At 46.4% G+C, this 19708-nt stretch overlaps 2 protein-coding genes across 2 annotated transcripts in view; one reads left to right on the top strand and one right to left on the bottom strand.

Moving 5' to 3' along the window:
* Positions 1 to 19708, top strand: part of LOC117052237 (small serum protein 2-like) — a 121752-nt gene that overhangs the window by 49482 nt on the left and 52562 nt on the right. The window lies entirely within an intron of this gene.
* LOC117052238 (small serum protein 2-like) overlaps positions 11861 to 19708 on the bottom strand; it is an 87649-nt gene continuing 79801 nt past the window's right edge. Inside the window, exons 3-4 of the mRNA XM_033159028.1 lie at positions 13191 to 13320; positions 11861 to 12031 (exon numbers count right to left, since the gene is read on the bottom strand). Of these exons, the coding sequence (XP_033014919.1) occupies positions 11926 to 12031; positions 13191 to 13320 (236 nt within the window). The 3' untranslated portion in view covers positions 11861 to 11925. The remainder of the gene's footprint in view (positions 12032 to 13190; positions 13321 to 19708) is intronic.

Raw genomic sequence — 19708 nt, 5'->3', positions numbered from 1 at the left:
TATTTACATTAAAGCACAGGGTGATGCTCAGGTTGGCCAAGAAAAAGCCTTTGGCCAATTTCCCCGGCCAATTTCCTGACAAATGCAGGAAAAAAACAGTCAGAAGGAAGCTCAGGCGATGTGGTTTGTACCCTGGAGTTGTTGCTGTGAGAGTTCCCACTGCAGGTCATTGTAATGAGTCCTAAGAAATTAAGCTGAGCAGCTGGAATTTATATAAGAAAAGTTTCACCACCCCAGCTAAAGATAACTAAATAATGTTGTGAGCACTGGTCTGGATGGGGGTCTGGATAGAGAGAAGGCATAACCTCCAAATGCCCTGATTTTCATTACAAAAGCCATCCCGGCTTTGGATTTGATCCCCAAATATGAGCTCAAAAGCTATAAAGCACAGACTGTGCCTGGAAAGAGCAGAGGAAAAGTAAGTGTGGATAAGCCCTCAGATAAGCCTGGAGTCTGAGAAAGTCTCAGCAACTGAGGTACGTTATCCTCATAATTCTGAATGCCTTTGCACACCCCCTCTCCACACCACAAATCTCCCTTTCCATCATTTAAACCTCATGTAGATGAAAGAAAAAGTTGTGTGTCAACCGTCACCAAAGCATTCCACTTACCATCTTGGTTGCTGGCAAATTCTTATTGGGGCGTGCAGGAAAGAGCTCTGGTGTCCCTCAGGTAAGTCTGCGGAGAATCCCATACCCCCTTTTATACAAATGGAGAGGAGGAGGGGCAAGAGGAGAGGGATGGATGTCCAGATTGGGCAAGGAAATGCTTGCATCAGAAGAAAATGTTAGCTTCTGGTGACATAAACAACAGCTGGTAGAATTCTACATCTTCCAGAGATATTCCTTGATAAGTGCAGTTCAGAACCAGAACCAGGAACAGGAAAATCAGGCAAGCAAGAGGTGACATGAAACAGGCATATAAAATTAGGCACAGAGAAAGTGGAGAGAGAAGTTTTTATCTCTCATTAGCTGGCCCGGCCACGTGTTGCGGTGGCTTTTCTTGTGAAATGGAAAAGGAAGATATATATATATAAATGTAAAATGTCCATGCCCACAGCTTCTCCCATTGAATTTACGCCTGCCTCCTCTCCGTCTTTCCTCCGTTTCTGACTGCCTCCACACAGCTTCTCCTGTTGAATTTCCGCCTGCCTCCTCTCCGTCTTTCCCCCCATTTCTGACTGCCTCCACACAGCTTCTCCTGTAGAATTTCCGCCTGCCTCCTCTCCGTATTTCCCTCCGTTTATGACTGCCTCCACAGCTTCTCCCGTTGAATTTCCGCCTGCCTCCTCTCCGTCTTCCCCCCCGTTTCTGACTGCCTCCACACAGCTTCTCCCGTTGAATTTCCACCTGCCTCCTCTCTGTCTTTCCCCCGTTTCTGACTGCCTCCACACAGCTTCTCCCGTTGAATTTCCGCCTGCCTCCTCTCCGTCTTCCCCCCGTTTCTGACTGCCTCCACACAGCTTCTCCCGTTGAATTTCCGCCTGCCTCCTCTCCGTCTTCCCCCCGTTTCTGACTGCCTCCACACAGCTTCTCCCGTTGAATTTCCGCCTGCCTCCTCTCCGTCTTCCCCCCGTTTCTGACTGCCTCCACACAGCTTCTCCCGTTGAATTTCCACCTGCCTCCTCTCTGTCTTTCCCCCCGTTTCTGACTGCCTCCAAACTGCTTCTCCCGTTGAATTTCCGCCTGCCTCCTCTCTGTTTTTCCCCCGTTTCTGCCTCCACACAGCTTCTCCCGTTGAATTTCCGCCTGCCTCCTGTCTGTCTTTCCCCCATTTCTGACTGCCTCCACACAGCTTCTCCTGTTGAATTTCCGCCTGCCTCCTCTCTGTATTTCCCTCCGTTTCTGACTGCCTCCACACAGCTTCTCCCGTGGATTTCCGCCTGCCTCCTCTCCGTCTTTCCCCGTTTCTTCCTCCCTCTACACAGCTACTCCTGTTGAATTTCTGCCTGCCTCCTCTCCGTCTCCCCCCCCATTTCTTCCTGCTACCTTCCCCTCCCCCGCACTTTCCCTGGTCACCCCGAAACTCTGTTGCTTACTGCTGTATAATTGCAAATGGAGCTCGCGTTCTGGAAAGCGGCTGTCGATTGCCGTGGCCTGGGAAGGTGCGCACGCACACGCACACAGCCTCTTCGGGGTATGGTGGCCTCCATTTTTGCCCCGCGTTACCATAGCAACCTGGCCTCAAAGCCCGGCTTCTCTCCTGTCTCTTGAGGTTTGGTCGTGTAGTAGCAGCTCTATCGCCCCACTCCGTTTCTCTGCGAACAGCTGCCTGCTTGTTATGCGTTGTTGGGCCCCTTGAGGCGGCGGCTGAAAGTTAGGCCGCAAATGGCGGACAGCCGTTTGAGAGGGAGGCTGTAAGTTGTCGCCTCGGGAGTTGGGTGGCGCCTTTCTATTGGTTGCTGGTTGTGATGTCAGTGCTGGTGCTGGTGATATGTAATAGGCGCGCCAATTTTTTTATTTTTTTTTGCATCTATCCTTTATTTTAAGTATGACAGGTGTGGTTTTTTTGAAATTTAATTTTGCTAGATCCTTCCTTGATGGTCATGGAATGCTGTGTCCTAATTTGATGCGATTTGGTCCAGCGGTTACGGAGCAAGGTTCTGTCCGCCGCTCACCCAATGGGAACATTTATATATATATATATGTATAGATAGATAATACTAGAACTGGCGGACATCCAATGAAGCTGAATGTTGGAAGATTCAGGACAGACAGGAGAAAAGACTTTGTCATGCAGAATCTAGTTAGACTAGGGAACTTGCTCCCTGGGGAGGCAGGGATGGCCACCAGAGGAGTGGACACATTCATGGAGGAGGAGAGGACTTCCATTGACTGCCAGTCACTGTTCTGCCTCTGCAGTCAGTCATCTGCCAAAGTTGTGACATTTGCTATGAGACAAGCAAAACCAGTGGACCGGCCAATTGATCTGCAGGGAAAATTCCTCCCTGGCTGTGAGAAATATATATATAGGTTGTCTTTTCAGATTTCTTTCACAAAATAAAAAAATGCTTTTAAAATTATTTATGAAGGTCACAAGGCTATAGGACTATAGAAGCTAGGGCGCAGGTTGCTATTGCTATTTCAAAATAGCTGTGGCTAATCATGAGGCCAGGGACCTTTTAGTAAGAAAAATGAGTTGTTGCATGTTTCTGAAAAAATTGGGTAACTTTAGCAACCTTATGGTCAGGGCCCAGCTTCTGGCAAGAAAAGAAGATGTTGCCATGCTTCAATCATAAGGCCTCTTTAGCAACCTTGCGGTCAGGGGCTTTTTAGGAAGAAGGGAGAGGCACCAACGGCCACGCAGGGAGGAAAACATGCCCCCCGGGACCAGATGATGGCTGTGCCAAGGCAGAAAACGCCACTTCCCTGGAGCCCCAGGTAAGAGAATTCCTCAGCAATATTATTGCTGATGTACAAGTAGTATCAATTCCTCCCAGCGAGGTACACTTGCAGAGCAGTTTAACAATCAATCCTCCTTGCCAGGCAAGTCTGGAGAAGGGACCAGGGCACCCCCCAGCACCCTTATATCCTTCCCAAGATGATTTGGGGGACACCATGACTGTGAAAGGGACCCCAGAGTGCTTTCAATGGATGCTGCTAGTGTGGCCCTCATCTCAGCTGACCCAAGTGAGTTGTGGGCTCAGGTGCATTGCCTGCATTTTCTTCTGAGAATGGGGGTAGTTTTTTGGTCACAGTGGAATATACTTGTTTATATCCATGATAATAAAGACACCAATAAAAGATCAGAGAGAGACACACAAATAACTGATTTATTTAGATTCCTGTATATGAAAGGACAGGGATGTGTTTTGAAAGCATAGAAACATGGCTTGGAGGGGCCTTGGATTTTAACGTACTTATATTCACATGTTTTTTGATCTAACTCCGCTTTGCATCCATCAGCACCTGCAGAAGAAGGAGAAGAACACACAGGCCAAGCTTTATCTAAAGTTGCAAAGGTGTTTTTCTTCCACAGCCTTCATCTATCTTGGAAATGCTTTGCTGGATCCAGGGGAAACGAAGGTTTTGGAAATCATACTTGGGCTGGTCCTGAGGCAAAGATTGCTTGGGGAATCTCGGGCTGGATGTGCACCAGGCCCAGCTGTGCAAAAATGTGTTTCACCCTACACAACGTTTCAAACACACACACTGCACGAAATGTGCTTGGCTGCACATTAGAAGAAACCAGTCTTGTTTCGGGATGGGGGGGGGAGGGAATTCACTTAAGTTCATACTGAAAGCCAAATTTATCAAATTTGCACTTTCCAAAATAATCTGAGAACCAAAGCAGTGGCAACTCTGAAGATTCATTTATCCAAATTTTGTGATGCAGTTCACCAATTAACCATTGTTTACCAAAATACATGTATTGGGTAAAAATGTGCTTAAAAACGAATATATTAGTGAAAATAGCATATCTATCGGGGCATAGAATTCAGCTACGGAGAGAAATCCAATCCGTTTATTCCACAGTTTAGTGCAAACCTGCTCATGAAGTCAAAAGTCAATCTGGGGGAAAGGGTCCTCTGCAGTGGGAGAGGCACACACCACAGGCACACACCGCAGATACAAACACTGTTAAAAAGTGGGTAACTTTAAGGAATACCAAATCAGGTTACTGGATTTGGAAGGATTTGACAGAAGATAAGGGTGGGACCCTGGTGGCGCTGTGGTCTAAACCACAGAGCCTAGGGCTTGCTGATCAGAAGGTCGGTGGTTCAAATCCCCACGACAGGGTGAGCTCCCGTTGCTCGGTCCCTGATCCTGCAGTTCGAAAGCACGTCAAAGTGCAAGTAGATAAATAGGTACCACTCCGGCGGGAAGGTAAACGGGGTTTCCGTGCGCTGCTCTAGTTCGCCAGAAGCGGCTTAGTCTTGCTGGCCCCATGACCCGGAAGCTGTACGCTGGCTCCCTCGGCCATTAAAGTGAGATGAGCGCCACAACCCCAGAGTCAGACACGACTGGACCTAATGGTCAGGGGTCCCTTTACCTTTACCTTTAAGGGTGGCATTCATACCTGTGGTTTGACAAAGTCAAAGTGCTTAAAGATGATGTTCTTAACCATTATCTAAGGAGGAGTCTGCTGGAGATGAGGAGAAATAAAAAGCTTCTGGAACACACACACACACACACACACACACACACACACACCATGACTATCACCAACAGACGCCTGTGTGCATAAACATGCAGCCTGAATGGGTTCTATACAGAGATCTATTGAGCTTTCAGGAAAATGCATGTAAGCTGACAAAGTTCAACGAAACATGAAACTTAGTGAGCAATTCAGATCTACAGAAGGTTTCTATCTACAAAGAACTAGCTCAAATGTACAAGAATGTATCAAACAAATGTTGGCAACGCAAGAACTGTGAGGGGTCATTTTATCACATGCGGTGGATCTGTAGGAAGACCAAGGCCTTTGGGGACATGATACATAATGGGGGGGGGGATGAACTGACCTTTCCCAAGAGGCCAGAATTCTTCCTGCTGGGGATATTAGAAAGCAAAACTCCAAAGAAAGCCTCAGCTGTATTTATGTATGAAAGTACAGTGGCAAGGATTCTCAAATCATCCTTCCCAATCTGTGTTGATTCTCACAATGATGTAGGATTATGGAAGCTCAGGCTTCAAAATCATGTGGGGATCGCCCCACATAAGGAGAAAAGCCATTGCAAAGGAGCCCAACCCCAATTCACGTGGAGCAATGGGGCCAGTTATAGGGGTTGCACTTGTAAGACCAGGGACAGCTAGACTGTCTCCACTGCCATGGGCACAGCCAGGGAGATGCTGGGGGAGCAGCTGCCCCCCAAACCTAACTAACCAATTGAATCACAGTTAACTCGGTTTTGCCCCACCCCCAACGAAAAACCTGCCCCTTAACATAAATCCTGGCTAGGCCCCTGTCCTCTGTACCCCTTGTATGGTTGGAATCGTGGAGGGATGGACATTGGCCCAAGCACCTGCAAACTTGCATTGAGGCTAATACCAAGAGACTGAGCATTTTTTAAAAATGGCACAGAATTACCACTCTGAAATAGTCAGAATCTGTGTTGGGGGTGTTTGTGACCCCTCCCCCCAAGAAAAAATGAATTCTGCACTCAGAACTTGATTTGTAAAGGTTTTCAGAAGCCTACTTCTAAAATCTAGGTTTCATTAAAAAACAAAACAATCCTCTGCAAAGTTCCAAAGAAACCATCAGGAAACCATGAAAGGTCAGCAAGCACAGCAGATAGATGGTCCAAAGGTCAAAGAGGACAGAGAAATGTTCAGGCACCTTCTCCTTTTGCTGCTGATCCGTGTAAATCTGCCTTCCCTCTGCATCCTTTCCAGCATTTTACAAGATCCAATTGTAAGAAACTGTTGGATTCACTAGCACATAACACCACAATTTGTTGTAAGCAGCTCAGAGTGGCTGGGACAACCCAGATGGATGGCATATTATTATTATTATTATTATTATTATTATTATTATTATTATTACAATTCTGCTTACTATCCTGGCTTTTCGATGAAGAAATTCTTCCAGGCGAGACACAGCTGCTTCTCCAGGGGTTGTTCCTTGCAAGGAAAACTTCCCCTGCTTGGGCTGCCTGTGGAAGAACTTTCTGAAAAAGTGGGAGACCTAAAAGGTATCATTCCCATTTGCCTTTGTTGCCCATGGAAGGGGCAGGAGACATTTTCTTGTAGGCAGGGGCTTTTGAAAAGCAGGGAGGAGTGGCAGGGCTCATTTGCCCCCTCCTGGCCAGGCAGCTGCTTTGGAAAGGGGTGTTTATGTCATTCTGGAGGAAGAAATGCGGAATCCACCCACTTGCTGCTCTAATTGTTCAGTTTTGCTGCCTGCCAGCCACATGCAGCAGTGGCAGGCAGCTACTTTCCTCCTTTTTTAAAGTGTTTGTTCGGATGGAGAGGAGTGCAGGAATTGCCTGTTGCTTGTGTTGCTGCCTGCCAGCTTTAAATGGCTCAGGATCACAATATCAAGGACTGACTCTCTCCACATGAACCTCCCTGTCAGGGGCTGGACTGAGGAGGAATGGTGAGGACCCCCCCTTCTCCTGAACCTTCCTGAGAACAGGAAGGCAGTATAGATTTAGAACAGTGGTTTGCAGAAGGGCATAGTTGAGAGGCTGCAGAGGGCAGAAGCTGGGAAATATTGGGAGAGGAAGAGCAGGAAGAAGCAGCAGCACCAGGGGAGAGACAGCTGACAGACTCAGTGTCCTTGGAAAGGATTCCTGACCAGCCCCCCTTCCAGGGCCAGGTGGGCATTGAGGGTAGTAGAACAGAGAGCTCAGAGGCAGAAACCTGAAACTAGCCGATGCAGGAGTGACGTAGAATAGGGGGGACCTGGAGGGAATGGGACTTGACTTGGAACAATGCCATTATTTGGGGAGGCAGCATTCCTCTGTCACTCTTTGTGAATTGTTGAACATATTGCTTGGTAAGAACTTTCATCGTTTCTCTGCCTCTTGGCTGCCACCGTGGGAGGGATCTGATTCCCCAAAGCAGGACCCTGCAATCATCTTCTGAGGCCCTTCTTCATGTGTCTCCTCCCCAAGAGGTCCAGTGGGTGGGAGAGGTGTTCTTCTTTCTTTTTCTCTTCCTGTTTTTAGTATGTATTTTGTATTTTTTTTTTGCTGTCAACTGCCCTGAGATCTTCGGGTGGAGGGCAGTATACAAATACAATAAACATAAATTTAAAAAGGTGAGTCTCTGACTCTTCTAGGAAGAAAGTTATGAAGCATAATGTGCATTTTCTAAGCAATGTCTGTTAAATGAGCCAGCCTGGCCACTCCTGTCTGTCAGGGGTTTCAGCTAAGTCAGGTAAGTGAGTTGTTTGGACACCCAGCAATAGGAGCCTGCAACATCCTAGCAGGGCCCGATTTCTAATGGTGCAGTCAGTGTAATTGCACCTGAACCCAGGGCCGGTGCTAGGGTTTTATGCGCCCTAGGCAAGATCACCTTCTGGCACCCCCCGCCAATCCCTAGCACCGGCCCTGCGGAGAACCCCAATTTCGGGCTGCTCCCCCCTCCCCTGCCACTCTGCCGCTGGCAGAGCGGCACTGGGCGGTGGCGGGGGGCAGGCTTGCCAGCACCCCCTCCATTTTGGCACCCTAGGCAACTGCCTAGTTCGCCTAAATGGCCGCGCTGGCCCTGCCTGAACTTATGCTAGCATGGGCCCTGTATGATGAGCTTTCTTTTTAACAAAAGGTAGTCCCTAGTCCTTCTAGAAACAAAGTTTTGACAAATAATGTACAGGCCACCATCTAAGCTGAGGGCTGATAACCCAATGCAAAGAGAGGGGTGAGTCTCATGCTTCTTCTGGTTCTGCAGCACAGAGCTCTCACTTCCAGCTACAATTGGCTGTGCTGTTTCTGATGCACATATAGACCTATAAGCTCAGCTAACTAGCCAGGCTAGAGGCCTTGTGCCTCATCTTGTGCTAGCAGCAGCTTTAGTCCCAAGGTTGTAAACAGCGTTCCTAAGTGTCTACATTTGACAATGAGACCTGCTGTGCTCAAACATGCTAACCCCCTCAGGTAGAAAGGAATGCAAAGAGACCACATGCAGGGACGGCTGCTTAGAGAGTCCTTTGTTTCCTTGCCTAATGAATATGTAGTGAAGGAAAGACCATACATGGTATCATTAGTATTGTGTTGTAACTTTAGATTGGAGGAAGTTTATGCATATGTATTGCTTCAACAGATAACAGCTATGTATATTAAGCAGGCCTCACCCTTTTGGGCTTTGCTCAGCTTTTGGAGAGTGGTCCCACTGAGCCTTTATTGCTAGCAATAAACACCCTTTGTTTTCTCACCACAGCGTGGAGATTTCCTTCAGCCTCAAAAATTAATTTTTGCTACATTACTTCCTCCACTCCTATTTGGAGGGAAGCCCTTGCCTTGGCAGATGTTGTGGGGCAAAACCGGAGAGGGACTTTGGGTTTCGGGGTGCTGCTAGGGGTGGGGGAAGTGCTGTTTCAGCACCTCTGCTTTGGCTGCCCATGAAAGGGACTTTGAAAAAACATGAGAGCTCAAAAGTGTCACACCTGCCGGCCTTCTCCTTACTTGCCACCCATGGAAGGGCATATGGGAAATGTGGAGGGAGACATTTTCATGTCGGGGGGGGGGGGAGTCTTTTTGAAAAGGAGGGAGCACACATGTCAGGGTGTGTATATGTAGTGCTGGAGGAAAAGGGGCAGAATCCACCCACTTGCTAGTTTTGCTTTGCTGCCTGCCAGCCACATGGAGCTGCAGGCAGGCAGCTACTTTTTTATGCGGAGCAGTGCAGGAATTGCCTGTTGCTTGTGTTGCTCCTTGAGGGAATTTTTGAATATGCAGGGGTGGGTTGGAGGAAGAAATAGGGGGATCAACCCATGGCTGCTGTGTTTCTTTTCTTGCCTGCTGACATATAATAATAATAATAATAATAATAATAATAATAATAATAATAATAATTTATTTATTTATACCCCACCCATCTGGTTGAGTTTCCCCAGCCACTTTGGGCGGCTTCCAACAGAATGTTAAAATACAATAGTCTATTAAACATTAAAAGCTTCCCTAAACAGGACTGCCTTCGGATGTCTTCTAAAAGTCTGGTAGTTGTTTTTCTCTTGGACATCAGGTGGGAGGGCGTTCCACAGGGCGGGTGCCACTACCGAGAAGGCCCTCTGCCTGGTTCCCTGTAACTTGGCTTCTCGCAGCAAGGGAACTGTGAGAAGGCCCTCGGCATTGGACCTCAGTGTCCAGGCAGAACCATGTGCTCGGAAACGTACTAGGAGCCAATGTAGGTCTTTATAGACCAGTGTTTTCTGGTCTCGGCAGCCGCTCCCAGTCACCAGTCTTGCTGCCACGTTCTGGATTAGTTGTAGTTTCCGGGTCACCTTCAAAGGTAGCCCCACGTAGAGCGCATTGCAGTAATCCAAGTGAGAGATAACTAGAGCATGCACCACTCTGGCAAGACAGTCTGCAGGCAGGTAGGGTCTCAGCCTGTGTACCAGATGGAGCTCATAAACAGCTGCCCTGGACACAAAATTAACCTGCGCCTCCATGGACAGCTGTGAGTCCAAAATGACTCCCAGGCTGTGCACCCGGTCCTTCAGGGGCACAGTTACCCCATTCAGGACCAGGGAGTCCTCCATACCGGTCAGACCCCACCTGGAATACTGTGTCCAGTTCTGGGCACCACAGTTCAAGGATACTGACAAGCTGGAACTTGTCCAGAGGAGGGCAACCAAAATAGTCAAAGGCCTGGAAACGATGCCTTATGAGGAACGGCTTAGGGAGCTGGGTATGTTTAGCCTGGAGAAGAGAAGGCTAAGGGGTGATATGATAGCCATGTTCAAATATATCAAAGGATGTCATATGGAGGAGGGAGAAAGGTTGTTTTCTGCTGCTCCAGAGAAGCGGACACGGGGCAATGGATTCAAACTACAAGAAAGAAGATTCCACCTAAACATTAGGAAGAACTTCCTGACAGTAAGAGCTGTTCGACAGTGGAATTTGCTGCCAAGGAGTGTGGTGGAGTCTCCTTCTTTGGAGGTCTTTAAGCAGAGGCTTGACAGCCATCTGTCAGGAATGCTTTGATTGTGTTTCCTGCTTGGCAGGGGGTTGGACTGGATGGCCCTTGTGGTCTCTTCCAACTCTAGGATTCTATGATTCTATACCTGCCCGCCTCCTGTCCTCCCAAAACAGTACATTGGTCTTGTCAGGATTCAACCTCAATCTGTTAGCAGCCATCCATCCTCCAACCGCCTCCAGGCACGCACACAGGACCTTCACTGCCTTCACTGGTTCTGATTTGAAAGAGAGGTACAGCTGGGTATCATCCGCATACTGAAGCAGGCAGCTACTTGAGAGGAGCCTCAGTGGAATATGAGAGAGAGGGGAGGAGATGACAATGCTTTTCTTGTTTCTGCTGCCTGCCTTATAGCAGAGATTGTTGCAAAGCTGTTGCGGGAGGCCACCCAGTTCAGAGGCATCATCGGCCCCATGATCTACTTTTACCTAATTTCCCCCAAGCTGTTGTTCTTGGAGGCACTGCACATGCATTATTATAATCATTATAATATGTAAATCGCCTTGATCTTTTTTCTGAATCTTCCAAGTCCCCCCCTCCGTTTTGTGAGGAAGGGGGGTTCCCAGTGTGGAGGCATTCTTATAAACTTTCCCCAGATAATTCTCAAGTTGTCTTGGGAGGCAGTACAAAAACATCAACACCATCAGCAGCAGCATTGTCTTCGTATTTTCCCCTATAGTTCTCAATTTTTTGGGGGGGGGGTGTATTTCAGAAGCATATCACCACCTTTTTCTCCTGCCTGGCCCTCAACAGGAATTGTTCCCAAGTTGTTTGGGGAGGGGAATCACAGTGCAAACCCAGAAATATTATTGTTGTTGACTCACACCCCCCCCCATGTTGACATAATCATATTTGTTTAAGTGAAGGAAGAGGGCCTCAAAGAACGATAAATCCACACCTGCATTTAACTGGGAGTTTGCACAACTGAATTCAATGGGACTTACTTCTGAGTAGACTTAATGAGGATGGTAGCCACAGATGGCTTTGTGATGGGCCATTTAGCCACTACATTAATGTTGCCTATTACTCTGGGTGACTCCCGACACACATAAAACCATAATAAAATGTCAAACATTAATAATAACAATCTGATCCAATACTAAAAAGTCACAGTAACTTTAAAATAAACAACTTATATCAAATAAAGCAATATTCAATAATCCATTAGAATCTAAATAGCTGCTGATAGCTGAGATAGGCTTGTCTATCACTATCATTATGATACGTACCAAATTCAGCAAGTAGTGATATCAAACAAAGACAACAGATACACACAGAAATGCACATATGACTGATTTATTCAGATTCTCTTACATAAAAGGAATTTGGGTGGGATTTGTAAAGCTCAGAAACAGGGTTTGGAGGGATCATCCAGTTTATAGAACTCATATTTACATGTGTTTGGATTTACCACTGCTTTACATCCCGGAACATTGACAGTACCACCGTACCTAAAAAAAAGAAGAAAAATGTGTAAACTACGGTGTAAAGGTAAAGGGACCCCTGACTATTAGGTCTAGTCACAGACGACTCTGGGGTTGCGGCGCTCATCTCGCTTTATTGGCCGAGGGAGCCGGCATACAGCTTCTGGGTCATGTGGCCAGCATGACAAAGCCGCTTTTGGCGAACCAGAGCAGCGCACAGAAATGCTGTTTACCTTCCCACTGGAGCGGTCCCTATTTATCTACTTGCACTTTGACGTGCTTTCGAACTGCTAGGTGGGCAGGAGCTGGGACCGAGCAACGGGAGCTCACCCCATCGCGGGGATTTGAACCACCGACCTTCTGATCGGCAAGCCCTAGTCTGTAGTTTAACCCACAGCACCACCTGGGTCCCTAACTAAGGTGTAACTAATGTGTAAACTAAGATGAAGATCTTATAGGGGAGTGCTCCTTTCTCCTGCTCACTTAGGACATGCCAAGAATGATTAGAACTACCCGGTAGAAAAGCAGTTTTGCAAGATGTTTGCTTGATCCAAGAAAAAACAAGCCCTTAGAAAACATTTGCCCTGAGGCCAAATTCACCTGGGAAATCTAAGCTGAATGCACAAAGGACATGCCTTGCACAATATGCCATTGCATGTTGCTGTACGATGACCCTTCCCCCCCCCCCATATGTTTGCATGGGGGCAGCACCCATGCACAAAAAGGGTGTAGCAAAATGTTCATGTGAAACCAAGAGGCCAGCCAGGAGGGAGACAGAAGGAGACAGGAAGGTGCAAGGAAGAGGAGGGATCCTGTTCCATCGGGTGCATTGGGGTCCCCCTCCCCAGCACCAACTCCTAGGTGGTCTACAGATGAGAGGATCTGGATGATTGGAAAGGCACTCTGGACATGCTCAGTGCTTCTTACCAGATCAAATTTCATGACTCTGCTTTCTATAAAGTCTATAAATATCTTAATTAATCAATCAATTCCCTGTTTGGTTCAAGGAAATGTAGGCAACAATTTTATGCAGCCTATCTTCAAATGTCTAGATTAATTGGGACACCCATCTTCAGCTAATTCCGTCCATGAATGTTTATTGAGCAGAAGGTCTTCCGGAGAGCACAGGCCAAAACAATTTGAAAGAGATTAATAGACCCAGTGCCATTCTGGGGCTTTGGCCTACCTGGTACAGCACTCCATCCCTCTTTCACTACATGTGCATTCCATGCACTGCGCTGTATTCCACTTGGAGCCCAATGGATGCTTGCTCCCATCATAGGGATCAGTACACTCGGTGGGCAGCACCGGTTTACCTAGGGAGAGAAATCCTATACATTTAACACCAGTCCCCAAACAGTTCATGCAGTCAGAAGCTGCTCTTTCAGCACAATGCAAAGACTGCGCAAGAGAAGTACAGGGACTGCAAATTTCCCACTTGTCCAGCTCCTCCTATGCTACTGACAGCAGCCTGATATGCGAACATGTAATAGGTGGAGCGTATCCTGACATGGAGAGAAGTGCAGTGGGAAGCTTTGCCACCTTTATTCTTGGGGGTCCTGGTTGCTGACCCCGGGCACCTGTCTTGCTTATACTGCGGCCATGCTGTCTCCTGATGGCGGCTGCAGAGGCTGGTTCCAAGTTTAAAACAGGGTGGGGAGTGAATAGGGGTGCCCTGTGCGTGGGGGAATCTGTCCCTTTCAATTTCTATCAGTTATTATTATTACTACTATTTACATGGCATCCTCAGGGCAGTTCACAACATAAAAATACAATCTAAAAAACACAAAATACATAATAAAAACAAGAGATTAACCAGGGACTCATCAAGGAGAAGATGAAACGAGAGCAGCATTAGGTCATTTTAGACTCTGAGCAGCATCACAACATCCGGAGAAGTGTAAATTTGGAAGAGTAGCTGCATTGGAGCACATTTGGTAGGTGTATGCTAAAAAATGAATGGGGTGTATTTCCTCCTCATCTCTAGTAAGAAACACATTTCCCAAACATTAAATAATTATTTGGCTAAATGAATAGGCTGCTTGAGAACATTACATTGTTGTTGTTGTTGTTGTTGTTGTTGTTGTTGTTGTTGTTGTTGTTGTTGTGTTGTTTACCTACCATCTTTGTGCGGGCTAAACATACAGGCTCCCTGACACAAGGCAAGTGTGAAAGACAAGGCAGTGAGGCTCAAGAGGATTTTCTGCAAAAGAGAGAGACACACACACAAACAAACAAATCATTCAAGATGGTGTTATCACACATTTATATTTAGAGCCTCTCTTAGTATGGGACTAAATTTGAGTCAGAGCAGAGGCACTGAAATTAATCTGCCTAAATTAGTCCTGTCCATCAATTTCAATGGATCTACTCTGGGTATGATTTGCACTGGATTCAACCCAAGGCCTTTGAAAAATTCCCTCTACATGAAGCTTATACACTTGAGTAGCTGAGTTGGGCCATTTTATACTTAGTGGGATTTTTTAATAAAGTAAACTGCCCTGCCCCCCCCAACCCATAGAATTCAATGCCTCAGAAACATCAATTTTGTTTATATAACTCTTTTCAAAGTCCATCAGGTTTGGATTCTGAGCCACAGCAAAGAGAGGAGCGTTCTGAGATAAATGATTATTTACATTAAAGCACAGGGTGATGCTCAGGTTGGCCAAGAAGAAGCCTTTGGCCAATTTCCCCGGCCAATTTCCTGACAAACGCAGGAAAAAAACAGTCAGAGGGAAGCTCAGGCGATGTGGTTTGTACCCTGAAGTTTTTGCTGTGAGAGTTCCCACTGCAGGTCATTGTAATGAGTCCTAAGAAATTAAGCTGAGCAGCTGGAATTTATATAAGAAAAGTTTCACCACCCCAGCTGAAGATAACTAAATAATGTTGTGAGCACTGGTCTGGATGGGGGTCTGTATAGAGAGAAGGCATAACCTCCAAATGCCCTGATTTTCATTACAAAAGCCATCCCGACTTTGGATTTGATCCCCAAATAGGAGCTCAAGAGCTATAAAGCACAGACTGTGCCTGGAAAGAGCAGAGGAAAAGTAAGTGAGGATAAGCCCTCAGATAAACCTGGAGTCTGAAAATGCCTCAGCAACTGAGGTACGTTATCCTCATAATTCTGAATGCCTTTGCACACCCCCTCTCCACACCACAAATCTCCCTTTCCATCATTTAAACCTAATGTAGATGAAAGAAAAAGTTGTGTGTCAACCGTCACCAAAGCATTCCACTTACCATCTTGATTTTCAATGAGTTGCTGGCAAATTCTTATAGGGGCGTGCAGGAAAGAGCTCTGGTGTCCCTCAGGTAAGTCTGCGGAGAATCCCATACCCCCTTTTATACAAATGGGGAGGAGGAGGGGCAAGAGGAGAGGGATGGATGTCCGGATTGGGCAAGGAAATGCTTGCATCAGAAGAAAATGTTAGCTTCTGGTGACATAAATGTTTACAACAACAGCTGGTAGAATTCTACATCTTCCGGAGATATTCCTTGATAAGTGCAGTTCAGAACCAGAACCGGGAACTGGAAAATCAGGTTAAATGTATTAGACCAGGGTAGTGTTGAGTTCTTTGTCCATGGAGTTTTCTTGGCAGGGATACTGGAGTGGCTTGCCAGTTCCTACTCCAGGTGGATCACGTTTGGTCCAAACTCTCCACTATGACCTGTCCATCTTGACCTGTCCATAGCTTCCCTGAGTAATTCAAGCCCCTTCGCCACGACAAGGCAGTGATCCATGAAGGGGAAAGTTGGGAAAGATGGAGGGCACAAGGAGAAGGGGACGACACAGGATGAGATGGTTGGACAGTGTTCTCAAAGCTACTAACATGAGTTTGGCCACACTGCGAGAGGCAGTGAAGGATAGGCGTACCTGGCGTGCTCTGGTCCATGGGGTCACCAAGAGTCGGACACGACTGAACCACTGAACAACAACAACAAGTGTTGAGTTCTGCAAGAGATATGGCTCTAGATATTTGTCTCTAGAGCATCACCTCAAGAAGGATACTGTCAAAAAAGGCCAGCAAAATGAACGAGGGGATGGAGCAACTCCCCCAAGGAAAGATTGCAGCATTTGGGATTTTTTACCCTACAGAAAAGGCAAGCAAGAGGTGACATGAAACAGGCATATAAAATTAGGTACAGAGAAAGTGGAGAGAGAAAAGTTGTTATCTCTCATTAGCTGGCCCGGCCACGCGTTGTGGTGGTTTTTTTGTGAAATGGAAAAGGAAGATCTCTCTCTCTCTCTCTCTCTCTCTCTCTATATATATATATATATATATATATGTAAACTGTCCATGCCCACAGCTTCTCCTGTTGAATTTCCGCCTGCCTCCTCTCCATCTTTCCCCCCGTTTCTGCCTGCTACCTTCCCCTCCCCCGCACTTTCCCTGGTCACCCCGAAACTCTGTTGCTTACTGGTGTATAACTGCAAATGGAGTTCGCGTTCTGGAAAGCGGCTGTCGATTGCCATGGCCTGGGAAGGCGCGCACGCACGCACACGCACACGGCTCCTTCGGGGGTTGGTGGCCTCCATTTTTGCCCCGCGTTACCATAGCAACCTGGCCTCACAACACCGCCTGGCCTCAAAGCCCGGCTTCTCTCCTGTCTCTTGAGGTTTGGTCGTGTAGTAGCAGCTCTATCGCCCCCCACTCCGTCTCTCTGCGAAGAGCTGCCTGCTTGTTATGCGTTGTTGGGCCCCTTGAGGCAGCGGCTGAAAGTGAGGCCGCAAATGGCGGACAGCCGTTTGAGGCGGAGGCTGTAAGTTGTCGCCTCTGGAGTTGGGTGGCGCCTTTCTGTTGGTTGCTGGTTGTGATGTCAGTGCTGGTGCTGGTGACATCTAATAGGCGCGCCAATTATTTTATTTTTTTGCATTTATCCTTTATTTTAGGTATGACAGGTGTGGTTTTTTGAAATTTAATTTTGCCAGATCCTTCCTTGGTGGTCATGGTAAGCTGTGTCCTAATTTGATGTGATTTGGTCCAACGGTTACGGAGCAAGGTTCTGTCCGGCGCTCACCCAATGGGAACATTTATATATATATAGATAACACTAGAACTTGCGGGCATCCAATGAAGCTGAATGTTGGAAGATTCAGGACAGACAGGAGAAAAGACGTTGTCATGCAGGATCTAGTTAAACTAGGGAACTTGCTCCCCGGGGAGGCAGGGACACATTCATGGAGGAGGAGAGGACTTCCATTGACGACCAGTCACTGTTCTGCCTCTGCAGTCAGTCATCTGCCAAAGTTGTGACATTTGCTATGAGACAAGCAAAAGCCAGTGGACCGGCCAATTGATCTGCAGGAAAAATTCCTCCCTGGCTGCCTGTGAGAAATATATATAGGTTGTCTTTTCAGATTGCTTTCACAAAATAAAAAATGATTTTATGAATTATGAAGGTCACAAGGCTATAGGACAGTGATGGCGAACCTTTTTGAGCCCGAGTGCCCAAACTGCAGCGGAAAACCAACTTTTTTATTTCAAAGTGCCAACACTGCAATTAAACCTGAATATCGAGGTTTTTAGTTAGAAAAAACTCCTACAGTTGTCCAAACATCTGCAGTCTTAAAAGTAAAACACAATAACAAAGTTTTCAATGTTACAGTTTTTTATTTTAAAAAAATAAACTCTACACGTGCATGTATTTTAGACAAAGGGATACTCAGCTTGTAATAATGATTATATGCCAGATCAACACCTGAAGGCTGACGTGTGGGGCTGGTATATACCAGGTTTCCCTGCCCCTCTGAGCCACTGGGAGTCAGGGAATCATTCACTCCAAGAATAGTATTGAAAATAGCAAAGGTGGTGGTGGGTTTTTTTTTGGGGGGGGGGGTTAATGCTCTCAAGCCACACTATTCTTTTAGAATCAAATTCTCTGCTTTCGGATGACTAAGCTCTGAATACAGCCTTGGGTGTATGTAACTTGTTATAAGAATTACCTGAAATGCCACTGCTTCATATGGAAGTCTGTGGCGATACGGAGACTCAATAGTTGATTCTAGGTTCAAAGCTCCGGTCGGGAAAAATGACAGAGACCAACAATGTTGATCAGGCAAAACAATACTGATCCTTTATTGAGACAAAGAAAAAAACTACAGCTGTAGGGTCCCTGCCTTCTAAGAAAAAGGAAAGGGCCCCGATAAATGGGAAACCCTTAATATTTATACCCTCCTATTCCCATACAATCCAATGGTGGCTGGAAGGTGTGAAAAACAAGGGTCTTACACGGAAATTGGATAGTTCATGGAAATAATGGGTGTCCTTTTCATGTGGAGGGGTGTCAATTCTTCCCCTTATCTTCCTATGCGAGACAATAGCTGCTAGCTCATCAAAGGAGTAGATTGACAGCCTTGCTGAGAATTTCCTTCCTGAGGGGTGATAGGTGATAAATTCCTGAGGGGTGATTTGCAAATGGAATGAAGAGGAAGATGTTTGAAAGCTGTGCCAGTGGATCATGGCGTCGAAGAGGAGGATTCTGGGAACTGGTGAATCGGGCCTCATCTCCAGTCCAGTTACCCCTCTCTGTTCATGGCTAAAATGGTAAAACTAGACATGCCCTGGCATCGCCCCCCCTCGTAAATTCTTATAACAGTCCCCTCTCTGAGGCAAGATTGTTGTGTAACAACCAATCATTGCCTCACACAATCCATGGTCACGTATTCTCCTTCCCCTAGGTGGTACATTGGAACAACTTCGGGAAGGGCGGGAGCTGGCTGGAGGGGCGCAAGGATAGGAGTGCGAGAGACGGGGTTGCGGAGCGCTGTCATGGAATGACTATTAATGCTATTTGCAAGCATAGCAGACACTGGATATTATGTAAAACAAACAAACAAACACGTATTTTGTTACTAAATTACTCTGTGGTATTCTAGCACTTTGGGATAAATATTTTCTCAATAGTAGTCTTATGCTTTACATTTAGTAGGAGGGTTCATTCAGTGACTGACAAATGAAGTTGGTTTGTTGTTGTTTTTTTTGTGTATTCCCAGGTGTCATAGCTAACTGGTCTCCTTTGACCTTCAGCATTCCTCAGCAGCAACAATTCCTGGGGATCCCCGTAGGGCTTCCCTTTGACCATTTTTCGCCTTGCCATAGGTTTGGGCAGGTTTGAACATGTCGTGAGGGAGATGTCCTTGCCTTGACCTTTCTATGGGATGCATTTTATTATTTGGCGTTGGTCTTGCACTCTAGGAGAGTTGCTCAGTTGTTGCAATGGAACCAGAAAGCTAATTGCAGCCTGAATACACTTGTCCAATGCAAGCTGAGTCCAATTAGAATTTACATATGCCCATGGTTCTCACTCTCCAAACCAATCTGTGAAAAACCATTCTAAAAAGGCAGTGGTCCAAATTAATAATTTAGCATATAAGGAACCATTCCTGCTAAATCAAAGCATAAACACCTTCATGTATCTGGGGTTTTGTTTTGATCTTGAAGTTTCTTCTTGACAAAATGACCTAAAACAATCTAAAATGTGTAGGGAAGGTTGGAATACCAGGTGGGACAAGGAAATGTGGTCATAAATTGGTCTAACGTAAATATTGGACTACGCAATAGCCTGATCTATTAGAAAACATAAAATGCATGAGAATCCTCCATTGGGGTGTAAGCAATATATACAAAGACACCATACAGTAAACATGACAACAATTACACACAAAAATTGGGTTCCCCCCTTTGTGGAATTTACATATACTGT

This window comes from Lacerta agilis, chromosome 8, assembly GCF_009819535.1.
Source record: "Lacerta agilis isolate rLacAgi1 chromosome 8, rLacAgi1.pri, whole genome shotgun sequence".
Lineage (NCBI taxonomy): Eukaryota > Metazoa > Chordata > Lepidosauria > Squamata > Lacertidae > Lacerta > Lacerta agilis.
The sequence above is the reverse complement of the archived record's forward strand: the minus strand, read 5'-3'. Positions and strand labels throughout refer to the sequence as shown.